The sequence below is a fragment of the Periophthalmus magnuspinnatus genome, chromosome 6 (assembly GCF_009829125.3).
Source record: "Periophthalmus magnuspinnatus isolate fPerMag1 chromosome 6, fPerMag1.2.pri, whole genome shotgun sequence".
NCBI classification, from domain to species: domain Eukaryota; kingdom Metazoa; phylum Chordata; class Actinopteri; order Gobiiformes; family Gobiidae; genus Periophthalmus; species Periophthalmus magnuspinnatus.
The window spans coordinates 15359298-15372201 of record NC_047131.1 but is presented as its reverse complement, the minus strand read 5'-3'; the positions used below and the strand labels follow the sequence as shown (position 1 = coordinate 15372201).

The following is a 12904-nucleotide window of genomic DNA, read 5'->3' as shown; positions in this document are numbered from 1 at the left end:
TCACTTACCTTATGCGTCCTAATTATTTACCTTCATGTGTTTATCAGCACTTTTAACAACTCTCAGACACCAGAGCAGAGTTTTGGCGTGATGGTAAAGCTAACAACAACTTGCATGCTAACTTGCACTTCCTGATTACTGGGCAATAAAATGCTTTCTAATTAGATGGAGACAGCATGCAATGGACATATTTTGAAGAGCGGCTTATACAATATATCTGTACTGATGCAAGACAAATTTTGCTCAAATACACAGGACTAAATTGGGTACAGGCCCTTTAAGAAGTCTCCCCTATATCATAAAATCATTTTCCTATAGAAAAGTGTTAAAAATTAGGTTGGACGCTAATCAGGTATGAAAGAGAATGCCATTTAAACTGCATTGCCGTTTGAAACTTGGTAAAAGCTATACACCTATTTCACTATAGTTATTTTAGATATAGATTCTGTTTTTCTTTTTATTATTTCAAGCCATATTTTATTTCACTCTTTTTTTATTGAGTTAAAACCCTAACTCCTTCAGATGGGACATTTTGAGAACAGGACTCCACCCTCCTTGAGCCTGAGCTCCTTGAGTGTAGCAGGCATCTTCACACCATGGTAATCCTCAGAATGGGAGGGGACTGTGTGTTTAAGTGCCATCTTGAGTCTCACCCTTACCACCCCCCTGGCCCCACCCCACCTCACCCTGCCTGCCTGCCCTCCCTCCTATGCTAATGCTCCCAATCCTCTTTGTGGGAGAGTGACGCGAGCTACTGTCAGAAACAGAGTTAAGCTGAGCATGTAGTACAGGAGAGGAGTGTACCAGCGAGCAGCCGGCTCCTCTCCTCTCTCCTGGGGTCTGATCTCCTGGGCCGCACCACTTGACGACTGCACAACAAGGCCATTCTCAGAACAGTCTTAAAGCATGATGCGAGATGTGATCCAAGAAGGACATTGCCAGTGCTTTTCAAAAACTTAAAATTTTTTAACTTTTGAACTATGAAATTGTCAATGTGGATTTGAAGACTTTTTTTTGACAGATTTGCTTTTCTAATTTGACACTTCGACAGTCTCGCATTGTTGGATCTGATAGCATCATTACTAAAAAATTTTGTCATTGCATTTCGGATTCAATTTGAAATATCTCACAACAAAATCATGGAATTGTATTTTTGAAAGCATATGCTGAGAAGTGATGAAATCTGCATTTTTAAGGTGAAACTGTCTCACATGGTTGGACACTGGAGTGCTGAGGAACAGATGGTGGGACAGCTTTCTGGGTTGTCAGGTGTGTCTGAAAGGAGTGCACTCAAAGCACTTGTCTATCTCTTTTGATTTCTACACATTTCAGGGTGTTGGAAAATTCTACCACTGCTCATTTGGGATTCTTAACATGGAATTTTAGTTACACTTTTACACTGGTAATAAGTATTGTGTGCTGGTGGGCGTACTGTGGACATTCGTAACCCTGGATTTCCAAGAGATGGAGGGTCATTGTTTTGACCGCTTTGGAGAGGGAGAGAGGGACAACTACCAGATCGACTACCGGAGGATCGTAGGGGACACTGAGCCCGCGCGACCCAGGATCATGAACCGTGATGGGGAGCCTCATCCCTACGGAGCCTTCAGTCACTCCACCGCCCACAGTCACGGCCACGAGACAGCCGCACAAAGATACAGCGCCACGCGGATCCAAGCAGGATATGAGCCCGAGAGGTCAGTCTGGCTGGCACTGTACTGTACAGCGCAGAGGGCAAAGGTCATGAACCTTAAGCCCGAAGGGTGTTAAAGGGCCCATACTGCACTATTTTCTTATTGATGTTATAATGTTTTTTCCTCATCAGAAACATGCCTAGTGTTTTGTTTTGTTTCATTCACACATGTTTAACACACAAACCCTGCATATTTAGGCTCTCTCAAACTGAAAACACTCACCCACCTTGTGATGTCACGTGGTAATACAGGTGTTACCACTGCTCCACTACATTTTTAAACTTCATACACCTTCACTGGAATCATTTGCATTATTTCAGCCCTGTAATTGTAATGTCTACTTAACTAAAGGTAAAAGGTAGCTGAAAACTTGAAAATTACAGCTTCATGACATCACAAGGTGGAACGGAGCATTTTGAGCTTTGGAGATGTAGACAGCCTAATGATGCAGGATTACTCAAACATGTGTGAATGAAACAAAACACAACTTATGTTATGTTTTTGATGAGGTAACAGCATTATAACATGGTCCTTTAAGGCTGGACCAATGTAGCTATAAATAATACATTTTATATATATATATATATATATATATATATATATATATATATATATATATATATATATATATATATATATATATATATATATATATATGAAATATTTTGGACAAATGTTGGATGAGTTTTTTGCTATTTTATATTGTAATTGTAATGATAGTGAGGCTGCCAATGTACTGCAGTGTAGAGGGCATGACCCCTAACCCCATGCCTTCAATACAGCACATGTTAAGGCTGGACAATTGTAGCATGATTAAAAATACAATACTTGCTATTTTGTTTTCGTAGATTTGGAAGATTAAGTTCACAGTACATAGTGCCAAAAAAAGTAATAATAATAATGGAAATAAAACAGAATAGCAAATTGTCTTGATAGCATGTTTGGTAGAGTTGTCAAAAGTATCAAATCAGATACTAATTGATACTAAAACTAATATCGAAACTAGATGCTCATTTGAGCAGGTATTGGTACTAAAAAAACCTCACATGACAGAAATGAACCATGGTTTGTATTGCATAACACTACTATTGTGATATTTTAATATAGCCACACAAGTGAGGAAAATCATGAGGAAAATCTGCCTTTTTGTGCATTTTTAATAAAGCAAAAAAACAGTACAAGGCTATAAAATTAAGAACTTTGACTTACATTATTGATTCTTGCATCAGCTAATATTGCGATATCCATATTTTTGCAATATTTTGTGCCAGCCTAATTGAGATTTGATAGAACACATGAATAAAATACATTTCAAAACATCTTTAAAAAGGTCAATTGTTTCCTCCCTTTACTAAGAGCACATGGTGACAAATAAATCTTACATAACCCTACCTAAATAACTTTCTCGATCTGTCTGATTACCAACATCAGAATTGCCACATAGGATTGACTGAGGTATATATAACCTTATAGTATGTTGGCTGTGCCCTCTAATACAGTAACAAGCATGTTTACCAGGTACTTGGCCGCTAACCAAATCCTCTTACCAATGCACTGCCGTCACAGCTCTATAGGACTTTCCATTAACAAGGGCAGACTCCCATGTTAGCATTTCCCCTTTCAACTATTGCGCTAATTTGATAGCGCTCTGTCATGGCTCTCAAAGGCAAATGGTATTGTTATTATTAAGTGAACACTTTTATATGGAACAGGTTTACTAATATTGTCTCTGTTTTACAGTATGGCAGATTACCTGATCAGCGGAGGTACTGGATATGTCCCAGAAGATGGCCTGACAGCACAGCAGCTCTTTGCTATTGGGGATGGTCTGACATACAAGTAAGATTGGATGTTGTTACAGTATTAAATGCATCTAAATCCATAAAGAAGCAGTTATTATGCAATGCTTTCTATTAATATTGGTGATGACACATGGGCCTGGTGATATTATGGGGGATTATTGGGACTAATACGACTTTCAAGGATGAATGGATGCATCGAATGCAGTGCAATGTTCAGATGTCAGTGTGGTAATGGGCGGGAGTGTACTTTCCTTAATGGGGGCTATATGCAGGGCTTATCACTGTGAGGAGGATTCATGATAAATGTTGTATAATGTCAAAACATTAGGACAAAAGCTGGTACTTTTCAGGAATGACTAGAAAAGGAAACAAATAAGAAAAACTTAACACATTTTGGAAAAAACAAATGAAATTAAAGCCCAGGGGGAAAAAAATGTAATATTTCACAGAAAAAGAACAAACCTGGTATGATGTCTTTATGGCACCATCTTTAGCTCTTACCATGACTCCCTTGTCTCCTACAGTGACTTCCTCATCCTCCCCGGCTTCATAGACTTTACTTCAGATGAAGTGGTAAGTTGTTGTGCTGAAATCACTCCTGCACATTATGTGTCCACGTAGATAGACCAACAAAACAACACCACTATTGTACAGCTAGATGACTGGAACGCATATGAACAGCTTGTTTTTATCATAAGAACTCCTTTGGGAAAGGTCATTAAATTCATGCTGATGTCAAATGTGTTGTGCCTGTACAGCACCTGTGTCTTACACACAAATGAACATTCTATGTTTACAGTGACTAAGCACATGTGGACTGGTATGCGTACTACTACAATGACGTGTGGTGATGCTACGTCACTTTCTGGAGGAGGGTCTATATTCAACTTGTCTCCATGGAGATGCCAGTGTCACATTAAACTTAAATTATTCAATTTATGCAGGTTTTTATTGTTAAAAAATACCTTCTAAGACATACATTCATACTGTATGCAAGGGTCCCCTCTTCACAGATCTGACCTGTAACTTGACCTGGTTGTCTCCATGGAGATGGAAGTTTAATGCCATACTGTAAAACATTCAAGACAAAACATGAACACATGCAGACGGCAGGCCCTCCAATGAGAAAAGCTTCTTAGTGCATTTTTGAAAATATTTACGTTGCTATTTCCATGTGTAGGATCTCACCTCAGCACTGACACGGAAGATCACACTGAAAACCCCTCTGATCTCCTCTCCCATGGATACGGTGACTGAGTCCTCTATGGCCATCGCCATGGCAGTGAGTGCCACACAGCTCACACTCCATTGTCCTAGCTCAGCAGTACCACACATGTCTAGAAGATGATATAAAGATACTTTTTACTTTGCTTTAGTTAATGGGTGGAATTGGGATTATCCATCATAATTGCACTGCTGAGTTTCAAGCCAACGAAGTGCGCAAAGTCAAGGTACAGAAACATTACACATATTTAATCTCTACCCCCTCTAAATCTCATCTTGTGTTTTTCACAGAAATTCGAGCAGGGCTTTATCACTGACCCTGTGGTCATGAGTCCACACCACACAGTGGGAGATGTGTTCGAGGCAAAGGTCCGGCACGGCTTCTCCGGGATTCCTGTTACTGAGACTGGGAAAATGGGTAGCAAGCTGGTTGGCATCGTGACATCCAGAGACATAGACTTTCTGTCAGAGAAGGACCACGACAGACCGCTAGCAGAAGTATGTGCACTGTGTTTGACTTATATATTTGTGGTATTCATAAATTTGAGCATAGGTGTATACTACAAAGGTGCTTGGACTTAGCCAGGATCTCAATGTGTGAACCTCACCTCAGAGATAACAAGTGTCATGATGTCAGAGCTTGCAAAGTGTGAACTTCTGCTGCATCAACTAAGGGAAACTATGAAGAAAACTCCCACATCCCAAATGATTGCTATAAACTGAAATATATTTGGTTCAAATGGCCCTAATAAGAAATAACATGTCAATACTGATAAATCCCAAAGATTTTCTCCTTTTAGTTTTACACCAGATATATGCATTGTCATATGCATTCAATACCTTATTGAAGTTTTATAGTATGATTTTTGTTGCATCTATTGGCATTTTTACTAGTAGTACTTAAAACCACTGAATGGAATATTTAGCTTAAAAAAGGACTGGACAAAAAACATGTTTTTGTTTTTTTTTCATTTTGGTTGTTTTTTATTGTACTGAAAAACTTGGAAGTCTCACTGATTGGCTTGCTTCTCCGCAAACTTGGCTCTTATCCTCCTCATGCTTGTTTCCATGGAAACGTTGTTCCTTTGGCTTTAATCTTCCACAGGCATAAAACTTGTATACAGTATCTCCATGGCTAATGTTCCAAAGTATGGTTAGAACTTTCTATTTCCATGGAAGGATGCAGTGACACATGACCTCACGAAAGTTACATACTTTACCTTTAATATGTATAAAGTTACATACTGTACATTTAATATGTAATTTTTCCCCCAACCTTAATTCTCATTTATTATTTTTATGATAATGCAGGCAATGACAAAAAGAGAAGATTTAGTAGTAGCCCCAGCTGGAGTGACATTAAAAGAAGCCAATGACATTCTGCAGCGGAGCAAAAAAGGTGCTGTTGTTCGTTGAAAGAACAATCTCATGTAAACCTGTTATATTGAATGTAACGGTTGATTTATATTTTACCTCTTTCAGGCAAGCTTCCCATAGTGAATGACAGTGATGAGCTGGTGGCCATCATCGCCCGGACAGACTTGAAAAAGAATAGAGATTATCCACTGGCCTCTAAAGACTCCAGGAAGCAGCTGCTGTGTGGGGCGGCTATTGGCACCAGGGAGGACGACAAGTACAGACTGGACCTCCTCATGCAGGCCGGGGTGGACGTGGTTGTATTGGTGGGTCTCATTTCTATGTTTGATCATGGGCAGGTGCTAGAAGTTACAATAGACTTTACTACTATTACTTACATATTTTTTCCAAAATGCTCCAGCCCTATTACAGACCTTTTAAAGAACATATATTGTGCCTATATAGGCATAATCTATAACAGCGCTGGGTCATTATGTTAGCATTTTAATCACAATATTCATCTAAAGAGGCTTAATAAAAGAAATAAGTTGCTTCAAACGTCATCACAATATCAAGAGCCATGAACTTGTCGGCCCCTCTTATGGATCGCTCCACATTATACTAGCGAACAGCAGATTTTTTTTCCATTTGTGCCAAAATGACTATGTGACACTGCTGAAGAAAATTAAATGAAGAACGAAGTATGTACAGAACAGTGGGTGTGTGCTGGTGGCATTGGTTGATTGGCAATATGATAATTGAAAATACATGAACATGAAGTGATTTGTGCATGCTCAAACATGCACTTCAAATACAACTTGAGTGTAGATGAGAAGGAGAAACCAACTATAATATGCCTAAAAGCTCTGAAAAGACAATTTTAGATATGCTTTAAAATCCTACATGTATACTAGGGTCCATACTACCCTTAGTTTTCTTGTACATCTAAGCATTATTGTAGCTTTTTGATATTGTATTGTTTCAGTACATACATTATAGGCTTAAAATCTCTACCTCTATTGGTGATGTCTTAATTAATAAAAATGTACTTTAGGGAATTATGCATATTTAGTATGCTCTTAAAGTTTCCTTTTCTTTCTATTTGTTGTTTTGTTCTATTTTAATTTCAGGATTCTTCACAGGGAAACTCAGTTTACCAGATAAATATGATCAACTACATCAAACAGAAATATCCCGAGCTGCAGGTGGTGGGAGGAAATGGTAAGAAGTCATTATAACTGTATTACTGCCATGACCAATGAGATATAACGGAACCAGACAAATAATCGCCATGGTAACCTATATTAACAGACATTCAGGAACTCATGTTAACTGCATGTTTCAATATGATTCTTTTAAATTTTTTAAGTATTAAAATCTATTATTTTAATTAGTGTGAAGAAGCAGAATGTGTATCTACAGAAGTGTTCACTTGGTGTATTGACATGCAGAAATTCTGCATATAATATGGACCAGTGGAGAGCACTCAAACTCACCTCCACTCTGGCTCTGTGAGGAGTGTCTGTCTGTGGCCGACTCGAGCTTTCTCTGTCTCTCTGCTATCGCGAGCCGTGTAGTGCTATCAGCTCCTCTGTTTATTCATAAATGATCCTGAAAAAGCTCTGAAAAGTTCCCATGACGTTTATGCATGTTAAAGTGCCACATACTTGACTTCCCGTGACTCTGTCAAAAATAAACCCTCTGCACAAATGACAGACAGTTCAGTCCAATGAATAGTCTTTGCTTTAGTTCCTTCCTTTTAGCAAAATATTGGCCAAAATGCAACAGAATATATGAATTAAGGCATCTTGTTCAAGTGGGGAGTGAACAAGCAATGAAAAAAGAAAAAAATATATACATGTTTTCCCAACAAGATCACCCTATTCTGAGTTGATCATGTATTTATTTTTCATTTCATGTTTCTAGTGGTGACGGCTGCTCAGGCTAAAAACTTGATAGACGCTGGAGTGGATGCCCTCCGAGTGGGAATGGGCTGCGGCTCCATCTGTATCACTCAGGAAGGTAAGAGTAGGCAAATAGTGGCTGTGTTTACATGTGCACCAAAATTAGAGTTATCAGATTATTGAATTGTCATATTATATCTGATGTGATTTATTATTTTTATTATTATTTCTTTCTGATTCTTCACACCTTGTAGGCAAACTAATGTGACAACGACAAAAATGCAAGATAAAATGTTTATTTTCAACAAATGTTACTCTAAAATTCTAAATATTACCTGACACATGCCTCCAGGTGTTTTACTGATCAGATTCTTTTTGGTCATGTTAACACACACCAAAAACCAATAGCAATCTGGCGGCTTGAATGAGCAGCGAAACGTCTTCACTCCTACAATGATTTGTCCATTTGACAGATTTAAACTTTGTCTTTTGCTACACACCAAAAATCAGATCAGATCTAATTATTGGGTATCAGATTATTCACCTGATGTTTACTGTTCTTGTAAATGTACCTGTCAAAGCCTTTTAAATGCAAAAGGTTTTTCTTTTGCAGTAATGGCATGTGGCCGACCTCAGGGAACCTCCGTGTACAAAGTAGCAGAATATGCACGGCGCTTTGGGGTGCCTGTAATCGCAGACGGTGGCATACAGACAGTGGGACATGTGGTGAAAGCTTTGGCGCTTGGTGCATCTACAGGTATGCAATAATAAAAATGAAAAAAACAATAATACAGTTAGACAGTTCACCTAAAAACATGACCAAAAAATCCTGCATATTTAGGCTGAGTTCTTCTCTCAAACTGAAAACACTTCCACGTTGTAATGTCAGTAAGTGGAAATATAGACGGACTAAAAATTAGGATTTATTCAAATTAATGTTGTTCCAATACTTTTAAAAAAATCTGATGCCTTCATGTAGACTAAGGCTACTCAATTTTGTCATAGTACAAGATAAAAAAAAAAAATATATAGTAAAAGGCTATTTCTAAAGAAAATCTATAAAATAAATTAGATTTTGAGGACTAAAATGTATAATGGTCTTGATGATGTTCTTATTTAAGCATTTTTACTTTTCCACTTTGTCACTTTTTAAAAACAACGGCGAGGGCTGTAAAAAGACACTCATTCTTGGAGCATTTGGCTAATTAAGTACACAGAGTAAACACAGTCTGTGTTAGCGCTGTTGTCGGGCTGCACTCTCCGTAGTTTGATACCTTCATTTAGCCTTTGGTGTGAACTTGGCAATTAATCTAAGAGGCAACACAAATATCTTTTCTGTTATTATTAGGGCGTTTTAAGTGTCTGGAGAGCTTCCACAGTCTGTATTTAACCTTCCCAGAGCAGCTTAAATGCAGACATCAACAACGGCAGCGCCCTATGGCTCATTCGGGGAAATACAAAGCGCACTATCAGAACATTGATTTGGTCTGTTTACTTGCCAGTGATGTGACGTTGTTTTTTTTGAATGGTTCCTTAGCATGAACGTTAGAACCAGATCCCATTTTTTAAAATAACCTAATTTTTAATTTGTATACATTTTTATACTAATTAACGCTGAACCCACACAAGAATCAGCACAGAAGCAGAGCAGGCAACACAAGTGAGAGTTTTGTGCACAACAAAACATATTTGGCATCATAATAACGGTTAAAATTATTATTTTTGTAGAACGTTTTATTTCTATTCTGCATCATTTCAAACGCTAAATACACTCTCAGATCACAAAAAGGAGCCGAAAGAGGAGCCGTACTCACCAGTACCAATACCTGAAAAATATATGGTATTGGAGCTTTTGCCGACAGTATCGGTATTGGAACAATCCTTTACTTATGTCACATCTGCTGCCCTGTCCTTCTTAATTTTACTTCCTTTCAGGAAGTAAAATTACTCTACATATTTAATTTCTTGTACAGAGGATTATTTTATTTAGTAAATTGGTTTATTATTGTTTTTATTCATTAGAATTGAACTGACAGCTCTATATTACTTCTAACTCAAACAGTGTACATTTTTTAAGTGTGATGTCACTTCCGGGTCATCAGCTGAAACACGTACAATACTGTATAGTCTTTGTTTTTTTTGGGGGTTTTTTAGCAACAACACATCTCACATTCCAAAAGATGCTGTCGTTTAACACTAACAAGGTTGTAAGCATGGGTCTATGGTTATATCTATGACAGAAAGTGTACAAGGGAGGTTGAGGTGAGAAGTTAGGCTAAGTTGGCAATAGAGGTAACTGGCAGTTAGTGAGCAATACACGCTGGTAACCCTATGTTACTTTAGATTATTACTGCATTGTTTACATATTTGAATAGGTAATTTAAAAGGTAATTGTCTCTTGTTTGATGAATAAGGAACAAAAACAAAGCCCAAAATCTCTGAAGTTTCTGGTTGGAACAGAAACATCATCATTTACAACTTTATAGCACTCAAACTTTTAATATTTTGGCGTTTTTGTAGTAATGATGGGATCCTTGCTCGCGGCTACCACCGAAGCTCCAGGAGAGTACTTCTTTTCGGACGGTGTACGGTTGAAGAAATACCGCGGCATGGGCTCGTTGGACGCCATGGAGAAAAACAACAGCCAGAAGCGCTATTTCAGGTGTGATATAAACTAGCCAACGTTAAAGGGGCAAGCAAGTGACACCACCAAGCAAAGTTACAGGTCAGATCTCTGGAGTTGGTGAACCTGGTCACAGTAAAATTACATATTCTTTAAGGTATTTTATTCAGCAATAATTAAAGTAACAGCATGATAGAACATTTTAATAAGAAACAGTCAATCATTCCAGGTAAAGCAAAAACATGTGGCAGACCTCTCTCAAGAAAAGTTACATAGTGCCACTTAAAATGGATATAGTGCTCATATAATGCTATTGTGTTGTATTTCTCTTCCAGTGAAGGAGATAAGGTCAAAGTAGCTCAAGGGGTGTCTGGCTCGGTACAAGATAAAGGCTCCATCCATAAGTTTGTTCCCTACCTCATCGCTGGTATCCAACATGGCTGCCAGGACATAGGAGCAAAGAGTTTGTCAATATTACGGTAGGTACACAAGTAAAACGGATACAACAATAAGAATACTACTATAACTTGATAAGTGAGTGATACTAAACACAATTATTTTTTGCTACTAAACTGTGTACATGGTGTTTGAATAGCATTTTAGGTGTTTAGTCCCACTTTAATTATCAGACCTAGCTGGAAAAAAAAATAAAAAATGCAAATGTTGAACCTGAATATAGATGATGGATTATTGCAACAAAAACAGCTAAGCCTGTAGTTTTAGATCTTTACAAACATTTTCTGAAATGTGAACTTGTATTAATTTGGCAATTCATTTTTCAGTCTTTGTCATTTCTGCTGGACATGTTTGAAATGTGAATTTTGAGCAGAATTATTTTATTTGATAAGCAAATCAGAATGCTTGTGTGAAAAATTGCTATTAGTTATAGTCCCAAATCATGCAGCCCTATGCATACTTATTAAAATGGTGCGAGGATATATCGAAAATACATATTATTAATGAATTTCTCTAAATAAGGAAGCTATGTCGCTAACACCATTTTAATTTAAATGAACAAACTATACAAATACATGTGCTATATTTTTGTTAGGTCTATGATGTACTCTGGAGAGCTGAAGTTTGAGAAGAGAACCATGTCGGCACAGATGGAGGGCGGTGTCCATGGCCTTCACTCGTAAGTTTAACCTTTAGGCTGTATGTAGGAGGGTTGTCAAAAGTGTTAAAAATCATCATATAGGAATTGTAATAAAACTAGTATCAAAACTAGATGCTCAGGTCAGCAGGTATCAATACTACAAAAGTCACATTCACGGGACAGAAATGAACCTTTCTTGAATATCTTTAGAACGATTTTGAGGTGTATCAGAACAAGTATAAATCCACATAGGCTAGTATACACCCATGGACCACAATGGAATTTACCTGAGGGATTATACAGAAATAAACTGGATGATAATATAAAACACTCACATTTTATTGTTTAAAGAAAGAGTGTTTTTCATTATCATTGTGGTATCGTAATTGGTATTGAGTATCAAGTCTATTCCTTCGTATTACAAGTGAGTTTGAAAATTTTGTCATAGTAATTTTTCATTGTATGCCACCAAAGCTTTTTGTTCTTGCGTCAATTTTCCATTATTTCACAACTATTCCACTCTGAGTCTTTCATCGTAGTCTGGGAGCGATTAGCCATATCATATTGTCCTCTTTCTTCCTTCTCTTCTTCATGCTAACTTAATAGATACTCTTACGTGCCATGTAAGTACGTCCGCTCATAATTGTGTCTATACTCAAATCACAAATGTAAGTCATAATAATGGTAGTTCTTTTTTTTTTTTTCCAATTGTAGTTACGAGAAGCGACTATACTGAAACGGGAAGGAGAGGAAGCACTGTGCTCGGACCAAATATCCCCACAACTATAACTGCACGTAAAAAATGAACAGAAACTCACCTCTTAACTCTTATTTTATTGTGATCACACTATGTTCCAACAGTCTCAAGTTAGAGCCAGACAGACACACGGTGCAAGCTACTTTTCTTGATAACATTTACTGCTAGTGGAGCAATATCCCTACCTCACTCCAAAGTCTTGTTGCACCTTGACTGGATGACACAGGAGCATGTGTTTTATATAAACTTGAAGATGGATGCTTTGCACATGTTTTTAATTAAGCTTTGTAGGAGAGGTAATATTAAAGAGGGGGTATTATACTCATATGGGGTATAAACTGCTAACACATAACATATTTCCATTACCACATTACTTGTTATTGTTTTGAAAATGCTATGTTCACTGAAAAAATTGTATTAAAATGCTTAATTAGTTTGTTTCATTTTT

The 12904-nt window shown here is 37.5% G+C and overlaps 1 protein-coding gene across 2 annotated transcripts; it reads left to right on the top strand.

Moving 5' to 3' along the window:
- Positions 1-526: 526 nt before the first annotated feature.
- Positions 527-12817, top strand: impdh1a (IMP (inosine 5'-monophosphate) dehydrogenase 1a). Of its 2 annotated transcripts, none has more exons than XM_055222731.1 (15): positions 527-1697; positions 3435-3533; positions 4021-4069; positions 4677-4778; positions 4873-4947; positions 5012-5218; positions 6032-6119; positions 6203-6402; positions 7219-7297; positions 8003-8098; positions 8594-8737; positions 10501-10642; positions 10939-11082; positions 11655-11738; positions 12414-12817. In XM_055222731.1, exons 1-15 carry the CDS (start codon positions 1465-1467, stop codon positions 12433-12435), a joined length of 1764 nt encoding a protein of 587 aa, XP_055078706.1. In that variant the 5' UTR covers positions 527-1464; the 3' UTR covers positions 12436-12817. The 2 variants fall into 2 exon arrangements, with proteins under 2 accessions (XP_055078706.1, XP_033823796.1); XM_033967905.2 differs by having other exon boundaries at positions 7207-7297.
- The last annotated feature ends 87 nt before the right edge of the window (positions 12818-12904 follow it).